The sequence below is a fragment of the Haliaeetus albicilla genome, chromosome 4 (assembly GCF_947461875.1).
Source record: "Haliaeetus albicilla chromosome 4, bHalAlb1.1, whole genome shotgun sequence".
Lineage (NCBI taxonomy): Eukaryota > Metazoa > Chordata > Aves > Accipitriformes > Accipitridae > Haliaeetus > Haliaeetus albicilla.
In genome coordinates, this window is record NC_091486.1 from 51,984,920 (window position 1) to 52,003,746 (window position 18,827).

The 18,827-nt window shown below is 39.8% G+C and overlaps 1 protein-coding gene across 11 annotated transcripts in view; it reads right to left on the bottom strand.

The window, feature by feature from the left end:
• The window catches only part of LOC104317736 (cyclin-dependent kinase 11B), a 34,715-nt gene that overhangs the window by 15,712 nt on the left and 176 nt on the right, over nucleotides 1-18,827 (bottom strand). The window contains exons 1-12 of one of the 11 annotated variants that reach the window (XM_069782701.1): nucleotides 14,909-16,076; nucleotides 12,472-12,997; nucleotides 11,606-11,741; nucleotides 10,379-10,506; nucleotides 9,358-9,478; nucleotides 8,959-9,012; nucleotides 8,241-8,313; nucleotides 7,401-7,546; nucleotides 2,075-2,081; nucleotides 1,871-2,002; nucleotides 1,071-1,186; nucleotides 409-533 (exon numbers count right to left, since the gene is read on the bottom strand). In XM_069782701.1, coding sequence (XP_069638802.1) covers nucleotides 409-533; nucleotides 1,071-1,186; nucleotides 1,871-2,002; nucleotides 2,075-2,081; nucleotides 7,401-7,546; nucleotides 8,241-8,313; nucleotides 8,959-9,012; nucleotides 9,358-9,478; nucleotides 10,379-10,506; nucleotides 11,606-11,741; nucleotides 12,472-12,796 — 1,363 coding nt within the window. In that variant the 5' untranslated portion in view covers nucleotides 12,797-12,997; nucleotides 14,909-16,076. The other 10 variants (XM_069782695.1, XM_069782697.1, XM_069782700.1 and 7 more) reach the window with 10 other exon arrangements.

Below are 18,827 nucleotides of genomic sequence, written 5' to 3' on the forward strand. Positions count from 1 at the left end.
TGCACAAATACTTGCATTAAAAACAGAAAAGGGCTGTTAGTAACAGGAACACAACATGGATGTTTCTAGAAAGGATATTTTTTCCTTTACAGTCAGATACAAAGATCATAGCTCAGCCCACACAGTGAAGCCAGAAAGAAGCTTAACAGACTTCAAAGAGTGAAAGTAGACTCTATGTCCCTGTCCCAAAGTGATTACTGTCCTCTCCAACACATATATACCCCATCATTCCCATAAGGACATTAAACATAATCAGAGAAATAATACCAGTTTAAAATTCCTTTGTCTTATCCACCTGACATGTTTTCTTTAATTTGTAGTTATTGTTATTTACTCTCCATACAGTGCCTGTTTGGCTTCACCTCGAGAAGCTACCAGAAGTGTTATCCAAATGTATTAATAAACAACCTTCTGCTGAATGACTACGATGTCTACGTTTCTCTTTCCTCTTCTCATCTTTTCTATGATGGGTTTTTTCTTTCCGTGACATTTGTTGTGGTGGTTTTATAGCCAAGGAATCATCTTCTTCTCCTCTAAAACACAAGACAAATTAATAAACTGAGGAAGGTTACATGTACTGTCAAACAGACTGTGTGTTACTTCTGCTTTTCTCCATCTTGAAAAGAATGCATTTTTTCCTATTTTATTATTTTATATTAAAGTTCATTTCCATAATACCCCGAACCAAGCCATTAACGGTACATTACAGGAAATCATAGTCACGTAGATGAGAAGTTAAGCTATTATTATATGCGCACTTTTAATACACAAGCAAACTGAGGATGACTTAAGCACTGAAGAGAACTCAGCAGGCCTGCTTCAACTGCATCTTGAGCAAAATATTTTATGACTAGGTAGTGGCCAAAATTGGAACACAATACACTGTTAAGCCTTAATCAGTACTTCAAAAAGATACCCTGGCATGTTCTATGGACAGGAGATGGCATATCTGCATGCTAAAGAAGTTAAACTTTCCCCCTTCAGTTATTTTTAAACCCTCCTCTCAGTACTTCTAAAGGTTAATTTCAGTAACGCTTCCTAAAGCAACAAGGTTATTCTCTTATTCTTACCTGTCTTCCATCGAGTCTTCCCTCCTGTAAGGTGAATTTCTGATTGTTATTTCCATACGATGATCTCTCAACTCCCCCTCTTCAAGAGAATCCCGCTTTGAATCCCTATCATCTGACTGCGATAGAAACACAAGAAAGAGCAAAAAGAAAATGCAATTAATTTTTATGTCACAAAATGAAAAAATCTAAACAATACTCAACTCTTCCATTCCTGGCTCAAAAGCCATCCTCAGCTAGTCACACCAGTAAAGTACACTAACTTATGAAGCAGAGATTTCATAGCTGTAAGCAGCCAAATGCAGTTTGATTGCAATTATAGCTGAACTTCTGCAAATTCAATGTAACTAAACAAAATTAAACAATGATTAAAGAGGATTGCATTAACTATTGGGGTTTTTCCCCAAAAGAATGTTATTTTGTACATAGTTGTGCAAAACCAAATAGTAACATAAAAGTTATTCAAGAACAATTATTTAAACCCATTCTTCTAAAAACATCTTTGAAAGGCTGTTACTTGAGTTGCAACTTCCAGTTAACCACATCAATTTATTTACCTTTTCTAACCAATAACTATGAAACAAAGCACAGTATACAGCGTGAGGCCAATAAGATCTCAGCAAAGGATCGTATTTTTGTCAAACTTTGGAATTAGAGATCACACACAAAACGTGCATAAGAGCACAGAGGAATTCCGCTGACAAACAAGGCAAGAAGCCTTGTTCTCATCAGAAAATGAGGGTATAGGCACCGAAGCTCCGCAGGTTTCATTAGAAATGCTTGTAGACCAGAGGGTAGCTTACATTTTTCATACGTTTTATCTCTGCCTTCTCTTCTTGCTCCTTCCTTCGTTTTTTTTCCTGAAGAATTTCATCTAAAGTTTTCACTTTCCAAGAATCCTTTTCATCACCCATTTGAGTTAAAAAACAACACAACTCTGAAAAAGAACACGACGTTAATGAAACCTACACCAACTACGCAGTCCAACACAGCTATGCCTATTTTACACCGACTCTTTATACGCAAACACTGAATATACCATCTTCAAGTATGGTCAAGCGGCACTTGACTTGCGCTGAACCGGGAAAGCCCGTTTTAAACCTAAAAGCGCACACGGTCTTTGCTACGAACGTGGGGACCTGTTGGAGTAAAAGGAAAACCCCGTCTATAAACAAGGCCCGGCGTTTCACCGCTGAAGAAAACGCAGAGGGGGCTGCACGCACCGGCCTGTCACGTACAGCTCCGGTACCGGCAGGGTGAGGAGAACACGCTGTTCTCAGTGGGGACGGTCACGGCCTCCTGCCCCGCCGCCGCTCGCTCCCACCGGCCGGACCCACCTCGGCCTCCTCCACGACCGCACCCCAGGGCCGGAGCCTGCCCGGCACCAGCGGCCCCGGGGGCTCGGGATAAGGCCAGCCTCGCTGACCGCACCCCGCCGCCCGTTTTTTCTCCTCAGAAAACGGTTTCACCTGCGGCCTCACCTCCGCCCCAAGCTGGCGCCTCGGCCCCGCTCCCGCTCAGCCCCGCGCCGCGGCCGAAACGGCACCGATGAGGCGCACGGACCGGCCGGGTCCCCCCACCCCACCCCGGCCTCGCTGAAGCGGCGGTGAAGGGGGAAGAAGATGGCGCCGCGCTCCCCCCCCCCGCCCCGGGAGCCGGGCCCACTCACCGCCGCCGCTACCGGAGACTGGGACGAGCAGCGCGAGACAAACGCGCCACTTCCGCCCGCCGCAGCAGCCTGATGACGCCAGCAGGCGGCCGGAAGGGGCTGAGGGAAGGGCGGGAGCTCACAGAGGCCGCTCCGTGAGGGGGCCTGACTGGAAAGCAACAACAACAACAAAAAAAATCGCTAACGGCATTGTCAAATCGTCGGTTTGATGCGAGGCATCAGCCCGACCGCTGAGGAAAGTAGTTAATTCACGGCCAAGCGCTGACTATTCAACCAGAAATTAAAAAACCGACCCACACCACACACAAACCTCAGCAGCAGAAAAGGAGAAACTTATCACCAGGCATGTCACTCTTTAGGACCATCCTCGTAATTCCATGTAAAAAACAAAGTTAAATTTTATTATTAGAATTCCAACGATCACTTAAACAAGCCACTTACATAATGGCAACAGAACTAACACACTACAAAGGAGAATTTACATTAATTCAGTGAGAAGGGCAATTCCTAAAAAGGAAAATTAGTTGAGACTACGCAGATAGAACTTAAAGCAGTTAAAGTGGTGAGGTTACTTAACCATGACTAGAGGTTACAATGCAATACATGATAAAGATCATGATGCCCGGCTACTTTTATTATCCATCCATCCATCCTTTTAGCTGGGAAATGATGTCATTTTAGAAACATGCTAACTGCTGCAAGTAACACCCTCCATCTGCAAGTCTGTGTTCTTCAGCAAGGACTTGTGTTATTTCAGGAATTCACATTTTAAGGAAGACGTGCTGTTTCTATGAGAGCGTCCTTGACAAATGTAAAACAAATAACCCGCTTATCTCTAGCTCACAGAGCTCGTCTTGGTCAGTGCACAAGTATCAGGGGTGCGGCTGTGAGAAACGCCGGTGAAAGAAACCCTGGAGTGTTTCGAGAGAGGGCTTTCCAGAAGGAAGCGGGCAGTACCCCTGCCGTCATCCAAAGCAACAAAAAGGCAGACAGGTGGAGTATAATACAGTAAAGAATTCTTAACATGGAACAAAACGGTTCTTGTTTACCCAACAGGAACAACGACAAAGGAGGATTACCGGTATGACTGGAGAAAGAAAAGGTCTTACAAATAGACAGTAAAGAGGTTGGTTTGTTTAATCTAATAAAAGGCCAAGATGACTGCATAGAAAAGTACACAAGGTCAACACTGTGAAAACAAACCCCTAGTAAAACACGATTATCATGCTGCCACAGAACAGGTGGGGCTAAACCAGCCACTAATAAGCTTAGACATGTGTCAGAAACTACAAGTTCCAAAATCCTCCCAGCTGTTTGGTTCACAAAAAGTTTTCCAGCAATAGGAAAGGCAAAAGCCTGCTAGCTTTTAAAATGACGCTCAATCAGTTGATGAAGCAGTTCACGTGAGAACAGAGCTAGGCAACCAGAAAGCCATTCGTATTTCTGTCTTCCAACAAGAGTAGAAATATGATGCAAACCAGACTTTGTTTTCTGCCAAATACACTGAGATTTTTGAAAGCATAACGGGAAAAACAAAAAACAAAACCAAAAAACCACAGAGCTCCACCCCATAGTCCACAGCTTTTGTAAAAGTGATAGGAGTACAAAGAAACAAAAAACCACAGACATCACATATACAATGATGAAAAAAATTCACATTTCCCTCCCACTCAAATCTTCAGGGAATACGCCCCAGGTGACCAGTCATGTGTAGGAATGTAGCCTGAAGTAAGCGTAAGACAAAACAAGCACACGCTATTTAAATAGAAGACAGGCTTCTTCAGAGAGACTCCCCTGGAACACATTTTTGCTCTGCTCGCGGCAGGAATAGTTCACTAAAGCTAACGGAATACCTCACATGCAGAAACGTAAGCATGAGCTTAAATTTTGCAGGAACTCCACTGGTAACTTCCCATTAGAAATTATTTTTACCACAAAAGACCACTTTATCCATGCTTCTAATGCCATGCTACAATCTTTCAGAAGAGTGGCAATTATTAAAAAACAGTTCACTTTAATTGTTAATTTAATTTTGTTACCAAAAAGTCCATTTGAATGTTTTGGTAGCTACATGTGCTTTTTTGCACTAATACTTAAGAATTTTTTTAAAGGAAAGTTTACTTTTAATCTTTGATCTACCACAAAACAGATTTTTTTTTTTTTTTAAGAAAACTTAAGAGCAGTAGAAATAAAGATTAGCCTCAGTTTATGGTTAACATTCCTCCCTTTAGTGACCTCTCTTCCATCTGTCACAGATACCTCTGAGATTGTTTACATAATCAGAAACGATAGAAATACTTTGCACATAGGTCAGAATTATAACCCTGAGTTTCTAAAAGGTGGTATTTTGTTGCACTCTTAGAAATAATACCAAAAAAATCGATTTATTCCCTCATAACAGAAATACATAATAAAATGCAAGAAATTAAAATATTAAAATGGTTTCTTATAGAAATATAGAGATCCTGCTTCCTTTACCACCAAAAGTTTTCAGTGTTTTTTACCTCTAAGCAACTGCAAATATTTAATTCAACAGTCCATTTATACAGTGTATGTATATGTGTGTACACTTGCATTTCAATATTGTCAATACACAACCAGGATGCGATATTTCTATGTTAAATTTTAGTAGAAAAATCACTTTTCATTCCTAGCCTTATAGTCAGAAATAGCAGCTCATCACTGCTTTGGGGCATGGACTCATTTCCACAGTTTGCTTCAACTAAACATACACCAGAGTAAGTCATTTGTTTCATTCCTTCTTCCAGGTCTACAATGCACACAAATGATGGAGGATGTGGGCAGCGTAGAGCACCAAACAACTAGGAATTTCAGTTATGCACCAATTTCATTCCACTGCAAGCAAGCAGAATCCAGTGATGGGTCCATGTTTTCACATTATTTTGATGGGTAGGGAGAAAGAAATCATTTTCCCCCAAGACACTGAAGTTGTCTCTCTAATATAGAGGCTTGTGTGTTATTTGCAGTCAAGGAAAGACAATAAACCCCAAGTTTACCACATTACATGACACTAGGTCCTCTGTTTGGTATATCAGTTTCTCAGTAAATCAAAGCTTATTGGATTCTTCCCATTGTTTTCTCTCTGCTTCAAGTCCCAGGCTTGACCTGCCATGAACTCAAAGGACCAAATCAGCATCAACAGTTGAAGAAATAACCACTTTCAGGAAGAGTTCCTTTGAGCTACACTAGGTTGGAAGAATAAATGGCCGTATTAATCATATGGTTCCAGATCCTTGGAAATGAGTGGCTCAGTATCTTCAGTTGTACTTTGTGCGGATTGCGGGGCTGCAACTGCCAGGCTGTGTATAGCCTCTTGCTGATGCTGCTTTGCCTTGTTATATAGTAGAACTCCAATTGTCACTAGAACAGTCCCAATGGCCGAGAGGCTTGTGATTTTGTTACCAAACACAATAATACTTAGCCAGATTGACAGCGCATGCTTCACAGTACTAGCAACACTGGAAAGGAATATAAAAATTAAAGCCAAAGAAAGCTTTCTCATATCCCACACACAACTACGCTTTAATGCAGTGGGACCTCTCTGTTTTGCTTGCTTTTTTAAACTCTACTTTTCCTCATGAAGCTAATACCAATACCAAAATGCTTGTATATCAGCACTCATATCTTTACACTCATCTTAATTTTAGAGCTAGTACGAGTAATTCATCGCAGGTTTTTGTTTTCATTGCTTTTAAGTATGCAGTACAGCGATAGCAATTCATTTCTAGCTAACACAGACATCCAGAAAATGCTAACAGAACACTAGCAGCATAACTACCGTTTGCAAGTATGCTGCTACTATTCAGGTAATATAGCACTATAACTTGAAAAGAATCAATAACTAAATCATACCAATAACATTATAGGAATTAAGAAATTTTGTATACATGTAAAGGTGAATATATATGCTTTTACATCCTCTTAAGTAGAGAAGACTAACAACTTCAGAGTAAGCGTGTGTGTAACAGTAAATTGTCACAAGACTGTAGCAGGGGCACCTGAAAGTATAAGACAGCAGAAGCCTTCGGAGTTCAGGACCAGGATTACCCCACAGGCCCTAGGGCTATTCACACAAATGACCAATTATTGAATCAGAATTGTGCAACAGCCTAACAAAGCTGCCAATAACCAACAACGTAAGTGGAAGCTGCGTTTAGAGAACACATCAAATTCAACAAATACAACTTGACATGCTGGTGTCATGCTTCAGAAGAAAGGAATACAGAGCTGATTGCTCATATTCTGTACTGCACCACAATGTATATAAGTATTGCCCTATCACTGAAGCAAATGGCAGCTTAAACATTGGATCTAGAGGTTCAGTGAATCTGTTCAGTCTCATTAACTAGCTTTAAGGAACAGCTGTTAAACCTGAATACAACACACCTGCTAGCAAATGTGAGCACCTGTTCCATAAGCTCAACAGCATGGGTCAAATGCTGCTCTCCTCACACAGTGAGGGAGCAAACCACCAAGTTTTGGTGATACGGATGTGAAAAGTTTTCTTCTTAATTTGAAGCATTTATGCATTTACATTATTTATTTCTTTGCACAACACCTTTACTGCCTAGTTCTTAAGCAAAAATACTAGGTAAGAAAAGAAAAATAAAACAAGTGTTCTTGACATGAAAATACAGTTTTACCTGAAAGTCACAGGAGAAATTTTTCCCATCAAGGCATAGGCTGTAACACTTTGTAGGTGGAACAAGACTCCATCTATTAAGAGAAGTATGACAACATCTTGGTTGTAGCTGAAGCTCCTCCCACTTTTCCCAATCACAGGCACATCCTAAAGAACAAAAAAAGGAGGACTTTAAGAGTTTAGTTTATAAGCAAATCTAAAAGTGATTTTCCACCCAACTCGTTATTATTATAAGCAGGTAAGTTTTACATTTAAACTTCAGCAAAACAAAACCTAAAGCATACAGGATGTTTAGAATATATTAGAAAAACAGCTCTCATCTGACTGACCTTTCCAGTGTCAGTCTGCCTGTGAGATATTTTCTTTTTTGAACACTGATGCATAGCAATGAAATGTCAGAATATGAAGGATACATATTTAACCTGATACACTATACTTACTTCAGCTCAATTTTGCTTTCAGCGAGTTAATACTCCTGTACACCATGTGAATATTGGCAGAAAGTCAAGAAATATTTAAGATTTGGTTTTCAAGTCTTTATCTAAAACTTTAAATGCACTTAGACAAAATTATGATTTGATCTCAAAAATCCTGAAATAATCTCAGGCTTTCTGGGTCACTTGTCAACTCATGTCTATATTAGATTATTTCTTTGAAAAATTTATCTTTTTTACACCCTCCCTTCCGCCCCAATCTCTTGCACACATAAGATGAAACGCATTTCAGGGTGATTTTTAAAAAAATGGGAAGAATTAAAAGTAAAAATTAATCTTAATCTTAGTTGCACATTGTCCTCAGGTCAAAAAGAAAACATAAATCCATGTTAGTGAATTCAAATTACCATGAAAAATATCCATGCTGGAATAAGCATAACCACTGCAGCAGCACTTGTGTAGAACTGAAGCTCTGGGGCTCTACAAAGGAGAAAAAACAATGGTTAAAATTATTAAAAGCTTTCTCTTTCTTAGAGCTGAAGAAAGCTGCATCATTACTGTATTTACAGACACCAAAAAAGTAATAAAAGCCATCTACCAAGCTTTGGGGACAACAAATTCAGCAATCTCTTCCAAAGAAAGTGTTTTGCTTTTTGTGTTGGCTGAGATGGACCAAAGATAAGAGGCACATCTTCTGAAGACCAAAGCTAGCATTTTATCTTGTGGTAAAATACATACATATAGTTATAGGTATATTTTACCACGAGATTTTACTCCTGGCTCGTGTTTCATAGTTAAAATATTGAGCGAGTTCTTAAGTTCATTTCTGCATGCCTACCAACGTTAAGGTATGTTTTATGATTGCAGAATAAGGACTTATTTCTCTAAAAGATAACTCATTTTGTGTGTGCGGACAGTTTTAGCCGATTATGAGACTCTGACCTACCACAGTGGGATCTGAGCATAGAGGAGTTTTCTTTTCCTGATAAAATGATTTAAGTTAAAGCTGTCACAGTGTGAGGAAAAAAAAAATAAATCTTGGTGCAATATAATTATAAATACATGGTTTCTTTACACAGCCCAAATTCCATCTATAATCAAACCTGAAATATTTTTAATACTTACGAAAATCTGTATTTATCTCCACTGAGTAGTTTTTTGGAAAAGACATTTTGCAAACTGGAAAAAAAACCAACACGATTTATCTGTGTTTTAGTTAAGACAAATAAATCAATCCACAAGACAGACAGTTGTTTCCCTTAGATGGGTAAGTACGTTTTCTACACATTATGCAACTATAGAAAGGAGTTCAGTCTAACTCCTTTAGACTAACAGAGTTATACTATTTTTTAATCTCATTAATGCTAACAGATAAGATAGAGGAACTGTATCTTCTGTTAAAAATACAAGTTAAATACCAACATTTAAACATTGGTATAAAACAACCACAAGCAACAATTTTCTTCGATCTACCAATAAACAAAATTCCTTTATTCCACATACACAACTATCATTATGCCTTACCAGTCCATGATATTAGTAGATAAAGCTGCTGAGAAACCTAGAATGTTGAAACTGATTTCAGTAGCTGTACAGAGAGCTAGCCCACCCATAACAGGAATCAGAGAGAGATTAACCAGCAATCCTGTAAATGAAAAGAAAAATTTAAATCTTGAGTTTAATTACTGTACTTGCAATTACATGTCCCAGATACTATATTTTTTTTTAAAGTTCAAATTCCACCTTAACTTCTTTAGTTGAAAGCAAGAGCAACTTATTTGACTGGATTTTAAAGTACAGAGGTTCTAAAGTGAGATCTCAGACAATAGCAGGGTGCGCTTGAAAATGTGGATGTATACTCACTGATAAAACTATCTCCCTTGGAGAAAGAAAACGGACCGATGACTGTCTTCATTTCATCTTTTTCACCAAATGACAGAAGAAAATTATACTCTCCCTGTTTACTCTGTGATTGAATTACTCTTCTTCCTCTGGCTTATTTCAGCCTTTTCCCATTTTCCATCACAAAGCAATCTATACATGGATTCTGCATTACTCCTATGACTTATAGCTGGTAACTAGCAAAATCTCTTCAAGCAAGTAGCGTGCAATTGCAAGTGGAATCACAAGGAAATTATATTGTGGACTGGGAGAAATCATATTGTAAGCCAGTTGGTTGGTGGTGGGGTTTTTTTTAATCATAGAGTGAACAGAGTGATGAAATTCAAGAATTTTAAATTCTGAGAAGCAAGCTGTCCTTACAAGAAGGAACACACTGAACTTCAGTTATTTAAGGCTGCAGTAATATTTTCTTGACAGAAAAATAACTTCAGACCAACCCTGCCCTTACACAGCTGCATTAAAATAAATCCTTTTTTACTTATGTATACACTCTACTTATAGTGTTCAAACAGAATAATTCTTCCAGCTGCATTTACTGTACTTCAGTGGAATTTCCTTGTCCATGGCCAACTAAGCAACAGTATTATTTAAAAAATAAAATAAAATAAAAAAAAAAATCACATTTCAATAGTCAAGTACTCACCAGTGTATTCCCCTAATATCATCCGAGACATGATAACAGTAAAAATAGGTGCAGAGCTTTTAACGGTTTCTGCAAATGAAACTGCCACATTTTTCAAGCTGACAAGACCCAAGACTACTGTTGCAAATCTGTAGTAGAACAACACATGAAATTAAGCAGAAAATAAAATAATGCTTAAAAAAGAACTGCATTATAATTTCTCCAGGCTTATAAATTTGAGCTGCAGTAACTAAGAATATAGACAGGCGTAGCTGGCAGTCAAATTATTGAATCATAGTAGCTTGACTGAACCGCAGTAACCGATCAGCTGCACACCTTTACTCCTCAGTACGTGCGAGGTGAAACGCGTCAGGTCTATTTCTTTCCACTTTGGCTTAAACATTATTATTTATTTAGCACAAATGAAGGCACCCTTGGGCAATTGTCCAATTTCTACAGATGTGCCATGGACTTTCAGAAAACATCAAAGTTCACTTTTTAATGCACTCTAACCAAACTTCAGATGACAGTGTTTTAAACTAAAGTTTTCAATAGGTTCAGCTGAAAAAGTTAGCAAAATTCTGCTGATAAACAGTAATTCACCAAGGAAATATTATAATTTGCAGTTATCCATCTTTAGCGTAAATTAGGTACACTACATATTTACCATACTTTAAACCATTAAATTAAACAACAGGGCGGCACAGTTATTACGATAAAGCTTCTCTGAATTAATCTGAAACCTATTATCCTTTATCAGTTTTGCAGCACAGTGGAAACAAAATCATATATTCTTATTCCCTCCAAGACCACAAACTGATACTATCCCAGCACACAGCAAATATTTACTTTTTTAAAAGATAAATGTTAATAGCCTGTATCACTTTTGAGGCACATTGCTGGAAAAGGTAAGGGAACAAAGCAACATCATAATAAAAACTAATACGCTAAACAAACACCAGCCTCAAAAGAGAACAGGAAGAGAGTAAATGGAAAGAGAAGTGTGTTCTGAAAGAAGCTAAATGTGATGGGAAGCCAAAAAACTGACAGCTGGAAAAAGGAACGTAGCATTTCGCAACAGGAACTAAAAATAAAGTTATCCTGTGATTTTTGGGGGGCAAAAGGTGAATACTCCAAACACCTTCCAATCAAGAATGAAAAGGAAGAGAGCCATGAAAATACAGTTTCCGTTCAGAAGAATGCAACAAAGCAACCAGACGGATCTCTAGGAAATATTTAACTATTTACCTCATTAATCCAACAAACAGCATTATCATGATGAAATTGGGTGGATAAGAGATGCGTGTTTTGTGTTGATACAAGCAGCATGGAACAAACATTTTTATGCAGCCAATGAAGGTGGTTGAAAGCATTTGAACAGCACCTAAAGAAAGATGAGAGGAAAAAATAAAATAAAATCAGAAGATGATGGGAACATGACGAATCAAGCAATAAGAAAATTTCTTAGACAAACTTATGTGTAGTACTATTAACTGTTAAGAAGCATGGCAACTGCTGTCTTGATTTTATAAATTCTCAGAGAAGCCCTTTCCTTCTACCAGCAAGGTAACAGAATAAAACAAAGGTGGCATACACCTTAAAAATCTGGTTCACAGATTAAGTGCCCTTTGTTACCCCCTTAAAAAAAAAAAAGAAATAAGCAGCCCATTGGATAATAGAGATCACACAACGGCAACTTTTGCACATGTGCAGACAATCAAAATCTTAACAGCACTAGAGACTATCAACAACTGACTGAAGATTTTGGGTTTTTTAAAAAAACAAAAACAAAAAAAACCCACACTACCCTCCAACACAGAAAACAAAAAATAACATTTTTATTTCCACCTCTTAGTTCTCAAACACCATCTTACAGCTCCTCTATGAGCAAAGTTTCATACCATCTTTCAGCGAGTGGAGGAAAAGACAGTCAGAAGCCCCTTTACAGGCCAGGATCACAATTCAACTTCCCAGCCCCAAGATCCACCCCCACACCTCCTAACTAGGCCTCTCTCACTTCAGTCAAACAATTTTGTCCCTCAGCTTTATATAGGAGGATCTGGTATTGTCAAATATCTTACTGGAATTAAAGCGTAAAAGAAAGGTAGGGTTACCTAGCATGCTGGGCTCTCCTTCCAGTAATGAAAGAATATATTTGTTAAGAAAAAGAGTGCAAAAGCTGAAGAAAAACCACAAAGTGAGGTAGATGAGAGCATGAGAATTCCAGATGCCCAAGTCCGACTCAATGACCGTAGTCTCCGTGATAGTTATTTTCAGAACATTCTCCTCTGGTACACTATCACTCCTAGCAATTACGAATTTTTCACTCCTGTTAGCAAAGAGCGAACCGAAATGAAATAGTGATTTTCCCTTTGGCTTTTCTTCAAGCGGGGGAGGATTAGGTTCCTCCGGTGTCTGAGCACTTGTCATAGTCGACATGCTGGCATTAAGAAATTAGTATTTGTCCTTAATACAAACCAACATTGACTTAGCACAGAACAGCACGCTGACAAAACAAAAATATGTCATTAGTCTTTCATCTCCTGTGGCCTGAAAAAGTATGCTTGGTCCTCGGAATAACATCTTGCAGAAAAATAAACTTCACATGCTTCTTCATGTGGTCTATTCCATTTTTTCTGCCTAAGAATGAAAAAAAAGAGAAAGAAGGAAAAAAGTATGTAGCTCTGAACGTAATGACATTTTAAATCCCTAACGCATCAAAGATACCACATTTCACCTGCAGTTTATCAAAGATAAAAAGACTTCCGTAGCTTGTCTTTCAGACTGGATTTTGTACTCCTAATATCATGATACCAAGATCAAGCACTAAGGGGGATTTTTTTATTCTAAAATAGCACGCACACACACAAAAGACTTCATGTGTTTTTAAGTTCTTTCTCCTCTAAAGCATGTCAACACAGCCTTCTCAATTATAATTAACTCCTCTTCAAGATTCTACAGTTTCTTTGATCTCAGTCTAAGGTCTTCTTATAACCATTCAACAGAAAAATCTTCACAACTGAGAAAATCTGGGCAGGAGCCCATACCCTTAGTACTAATTAACCTGTTATCAACTCAAGTCAAATTGAGCAATCCATAATCAAGGACTGTAACTTCCAGTAATCATGAACACAGTTATCCTGGTAGGTATGAGACCTAGGTGAACAGAGTAGGAAAATACGCCCAAGAGCTTTCCAAACAAACTTGTTCTCTATTCAATTACTTGTAAATAATGCAGCATTACTTATTTTGCCATGCAGTACTATTATAGCTTGCAATTCAGTATTAGTGCTGGCAATAATTCTTAAAGCCTTTTTAAAAGATCTGACTGAAAAATGCATTAAATCATTTGCAACTAGAGCTTCCTCCTTTTACAAATCACATGAAATGTGGCAAGTTAGAGTAGAAGAGTACAGAGGGCAACAAAAACACACCATGACCTTTATTCTTCTCAAGTCACGTAATGTTAGTTAGTTAGTCAAAACACTAACAGATTCAAAGTCTGTATTAGGAAGGAAAGAAATTGCACCTGAGCAGCTTATCTGCAACATTAAAACACGTATGAGATTTATCGCTTTCTATTTTGCAGTCTGTATTTTATAAGCAAAAGAACATAGGATGAATCGGGTAAGAATGAAATGACAGACATGACCTCTTTTGCTCCTCAACAAACAAATACTAGGGGAAATTACATTTGAAATACTTTTTTCCAGAAGCACGTTTGCTGGATAGCCAAGACAGCAGACCTTATACAGTTAAAAAGTAATTCTTGTGTGGGAAGTTAATCACCGGACATCTTGGAAAAGCTGTCCAAAACAAGATCATAATACTACAGTGCATCAAACAATGGCAGCACAAGAAATAATCAATGGCAAGCAAAACCACAAGAGTTGTAACAAGAGCTACTGCACCTGCCCCGATTTTGTTAGCATGTGAACAGGTGAATAGGATACACTATTTTCTTCATACCTTTTTAATGTCCAATATGGCATCTCAAAATAAATCATATAGAGGTACGAAAGAGTTAACTATATTATGTCAGTCTCAATATCCTAAACAGCAGCTACTTTACACTGAAATTTTCCGTTCCTCATGTTCTCTATTTCTGTTATTACAACTATGCACAGAGGCTTTCTATCCCTATCCCCTTCTCTCTTTCCATTTTACCAGGAAATCACGCTAGCAGCACACCGAGGTACAAATCCTCTGACACACTCACATTAAACCATATACTTGTCTTAACCCAGTTTAAGACAAAATTTTGAAGGAAGATACGCATTCTTTAAGAGAATTTGTTAAGAAAAATGGATTCTTGATGACTCCTCCTTTTTCAGGTCTTAAAAAAAAATACCCCTCTACATTCAAAATGGTGAGTTATCACAACTTTGTTAATACTTCTTCTGTTTATATTATTCAATTAAAAACAAAAGCAATTAAACACAAAACTCCTACCCTCAGCAGCACTGCAATATCATATTTGATATCACTGATTGCACACAGCAGGAAGCAGAACAGCAAATAAGAACAAAACTACTCCCCTAAATTACTGACCTGCTGTCTTAAATCAACTGGGAAGCCTAAAATGGGCTGAAAGAGTTCTCCATCTGGAACTAATTCAGTCTTCTTCCCTTAAGACCAACCAGCAGCTGATGTTTACCAATAGATGAAAACGTGGCAGTGGTTAGTAGACCGTTTCTCTTGGATTACACACAAACATTCAATCTTTCAGCTCAAAAGAACAAACAGCATGCAGTGCACTTTACACTCTTCCTTCTATCTGCTCCAACTTTTAACTATGTTAGCAATAAAAATGTTGTATTAAAGGTGGAAAAAATACGCAGGATAGGCTTTGAGTATCAGACAAATTCTGACTTACAAGAAGTAGCTAATTACCAATTCAACAACTCGCCAATTTCTTAAGCTTTAAGACATCATATTCATAAGACTACCTGCATTCAAGCTCCTTTTCCCTTTCTACTCAGAGCAGTTCAAAATTTAATCAGAAATACATGCAATTCCAACTTAAAACAGAAGCAGAGAAAAACCTTTTCTCAGAAGACTTAAGAGTGAAGAAAATAAAGACATTATCTGCTTGTGCTTTTAAGCACCTAGTTTTAACAAAAAACTATTACTCTCCCCTCAGTTTTTAACAGAGCAGTCATACTTGGTTCGATTACTAAATTGCTTATGCTATTTTCTGTTGTGTGCAAGTGGCCTTCATGGGAATAAACATTGTTTTGCTGCCAGCCAGCCTGCATGAATATATAGAAATGACAGCTGTCTGTACAGTGCTTTTGTAGAAATGGTGTCACAGTTTTAACAACATTTTGAATTAGCACCAGCTCACAGCTTCTGAAATAAATAGCACCCCCTTTTCTCACTCCAACTACAACAAATATATTTGTGGACACGTGATAGATCAAACCAGGGGAACTACTCCCCCCTCCAATTTTAAGGCTGCAGGGAAAAAGGTCACTCTTAATCCAGACCAGGACTAGTACACATCATCTACTCTTAATCCACACACATCATCTACACTTAATTGACACCAGTACAGTTTAACCTCATCACTGTAAGAGCAGTATGTCTACAGGGATCATTTTCTACAGTCCCAGAAGAAAACAAACACCAAATTTTGCAAAAAAATAAAATGCAAAAGCAACACTAGTTAACAAGGACACGCACACCATGTTTTTGCATTAGTTGTTTCATACGAAATGTTTTCCAAAGATACTATAGTATTCTACACTTAAGTCAAATGCATAAAAGAGAAAAAAAAAAAAACCATGAAACTGACCTCATGTAAAGTTTTACAGCAGTAGTTTTCTAACACAATTTAAAAGGGAGCAAAATCAGTTTTCCTTCTCTGGTGAAGGGGAGGCCTATGTCACATCCCCCTTCCTCCAAAACTGCAAAGACGCAAGGGGTGAAGCAGCTGGTAAAAATACAGTTGCAAGGGCTGGTCAACTTTACAACAGGGCCCTGTCACACTCTCCACACCTGGCCTTCACTGAGGTGTTCTGCCATAGGGCTACAGATTAGATAAGTGCAACCAGCTGAGCTGTCTTCATCCAACCCTAACACCACCTAGTCATCTTCTTGAAAAGTAAGCATAAAGTGAGAAAATGAAAGAGTCTTTCAGAGCCATATTTGATAAAAAAAACAAAAGGCAAGAGATAAAACCAACTTGGGTATTAAATAGTTTCAGTGAGATTATCACTGACACACATCAAAATTCCTTTTAATAGTATTCACTTAAACTTTCTTTTCATGAGAAACTGCAGGTTTAACCCTAATTTTTAAAAAATTGTCAAAAATAAGAAAGCCAACAATATAGCCAGAGTTCAAGATAACCAGAGTCCATCCTTAAAACTGAAAGAATAAAATTATTTAAAGATAACACATACAGCAACAAGAGACAAAGCAGTCACCTGAAAGAGGACATATAGCATCTTTTAAAAATTACATGTATTCTACCAAGACATGGTTTATCGTGAAAATAAAGCATAGCATTTCCAGCACTACAGATTCTGTGTTTTTTAACTATCTATTGCAACCCTGGTTATGCACAGAGTCCTTCACGATTCTTTCACAGAGCACACTAAATATTTTTTACGATTGAAATATATCCATTGGCGAGCATCTGTTAGGTACTCTAACAAATTTAATACAAAATTCTTTTATGACGTAGCTCACCTCAAAACCAATACCTTATGGTCAGAAGCTCTAACTATTTCTTAAATCACCAAGCAGATTCTGACAATCAGCACTACATGTATGACACATGTTTCTCACTGCATTCATTTGCCTAAGACTAGAAGTGCTCTGGACTTTGGAATGACCACCATCTAACAGTGAAGATTAAAAGCCATTGCTACCCTTTTTCTGACTACTTGTTAGTGCCTATATATAAAGACAGATACTTTCGTTTGACAAAATCCACAAAGAACTCTATAAAGCCACCTTTACACCTCGCACAAAAATATAAAAGCTCAAGAAATGTTGCAAGTGTTAGAGAAACTAAGGTTAATCTGATTGTGAAAAAAACCAGAAGCTTGGTGTGCGTATTTCTTAATCTACTATTATGCAACACAGGTCACCCAAATGCTGCTTCCAACACAATGAATGCACGGAATTCAGCATCCCAAGTAATTATTAACACCGTTTCACTAAATGATAATGAGAGCTTCCAAGATGTTTGTAAGCACTGACCGTAAATACAATTGCAAAACTATTAACATCTCCCATACAGAGGGGAAGATGCTAACGGAGTGAAATAGCTTAGTACTTTCTTGCACTTCAGGTGCATTTCTCGTCACCCAGTCCTAAAACCTTCCCTCCTCGCATTCAGAACCAGCCACCACGCAGGCACACGTTTTTGGATGCAGCAGCAGCATCTCGGAGCTGACGGAGCATCCCAAACACGGGAGGAGCGGCAGGAGCCCTGCCTTCCCCATCGAGACCGAGAGACCTGCGAGGGAGCGATGCTGTACCACGTCCTTTCCGAGCCGGCTCAAGGAGTTTTCAGAGAGCACCAGCGTCGCAGCAAGAGGTAGCACCGACCACCTCCCTCCTCAGAGCATGCCGCAGCTGAACCAGCACCTTTCAGACAACGGCCTTCGGATCTTCCTCTACATCAGGACCGCCGCAGCCCTACCGCTGCTTTCTCCCCTCCCGCCGACAGCACCCCGAGGCCGGTCTGCGCATCACGGCCAGCACCCGGGGCCGGGGGGGGGGGGTTGCTTCCCGGCTTCCCACTGACAAAGCCGAGAGGCTCTCCCGCTCAAACCGGGCTTCGGTCCTCAAGGCACCGGCCACCTCCCACCCCCGGAGGGGAGCAGCCGACCGGGGCCGCCCCCGCTCTCACCTGCCCCGCCGCGCCGCCGCCGCCTCGGGCAGGGGAAGGCGGACCCAGCCGCGCACCGCCTCCGCCCGGAGGGGATGGAGGGAAGGGGTGGGTTGGATGGACAGAATGCCGTCCACGGGAACCAGCTCTGCTCCGGCAACGGACACCCCCGGGGGGGGATAAAGCTCCGGGAACGGAGCTGCCTCCGCGGAGAAGGGCGCGGGGCCTGCGCCCCTTTGTCACGGTTGCCGTTTGTTTCCCCGTCACCGCGGGGCGGGCAACGGGAGGCCATTTTACGAAAAGGAAGGGGACGTAAAAACCAACCAACCACAACAAAAACGCCACAAAAAAATTGGGGGAAAAAACAAAGGAAGAGGGGGTCGCAGCAGCCGATCACACCCTCCCCCCAGAGCCCCGCCAGGCCTTTCACGGGAGGCCGGTCCCTCGGGGGGAGGGAACCGTCGCAGCGCCTGACACGGTCCGAGGAGACCAGCGGTCGCTCGGCAACACCGGCGGGGCAAGGGGGAACCCCCCGAGGCTGAGGAGAAGGCGCAGGCCCCAGTGAGGAAGGGGGGGGGGGGGGGGAAACGGGAGGGAGGGAACGAACGCCGCTTCCCGCCCGGG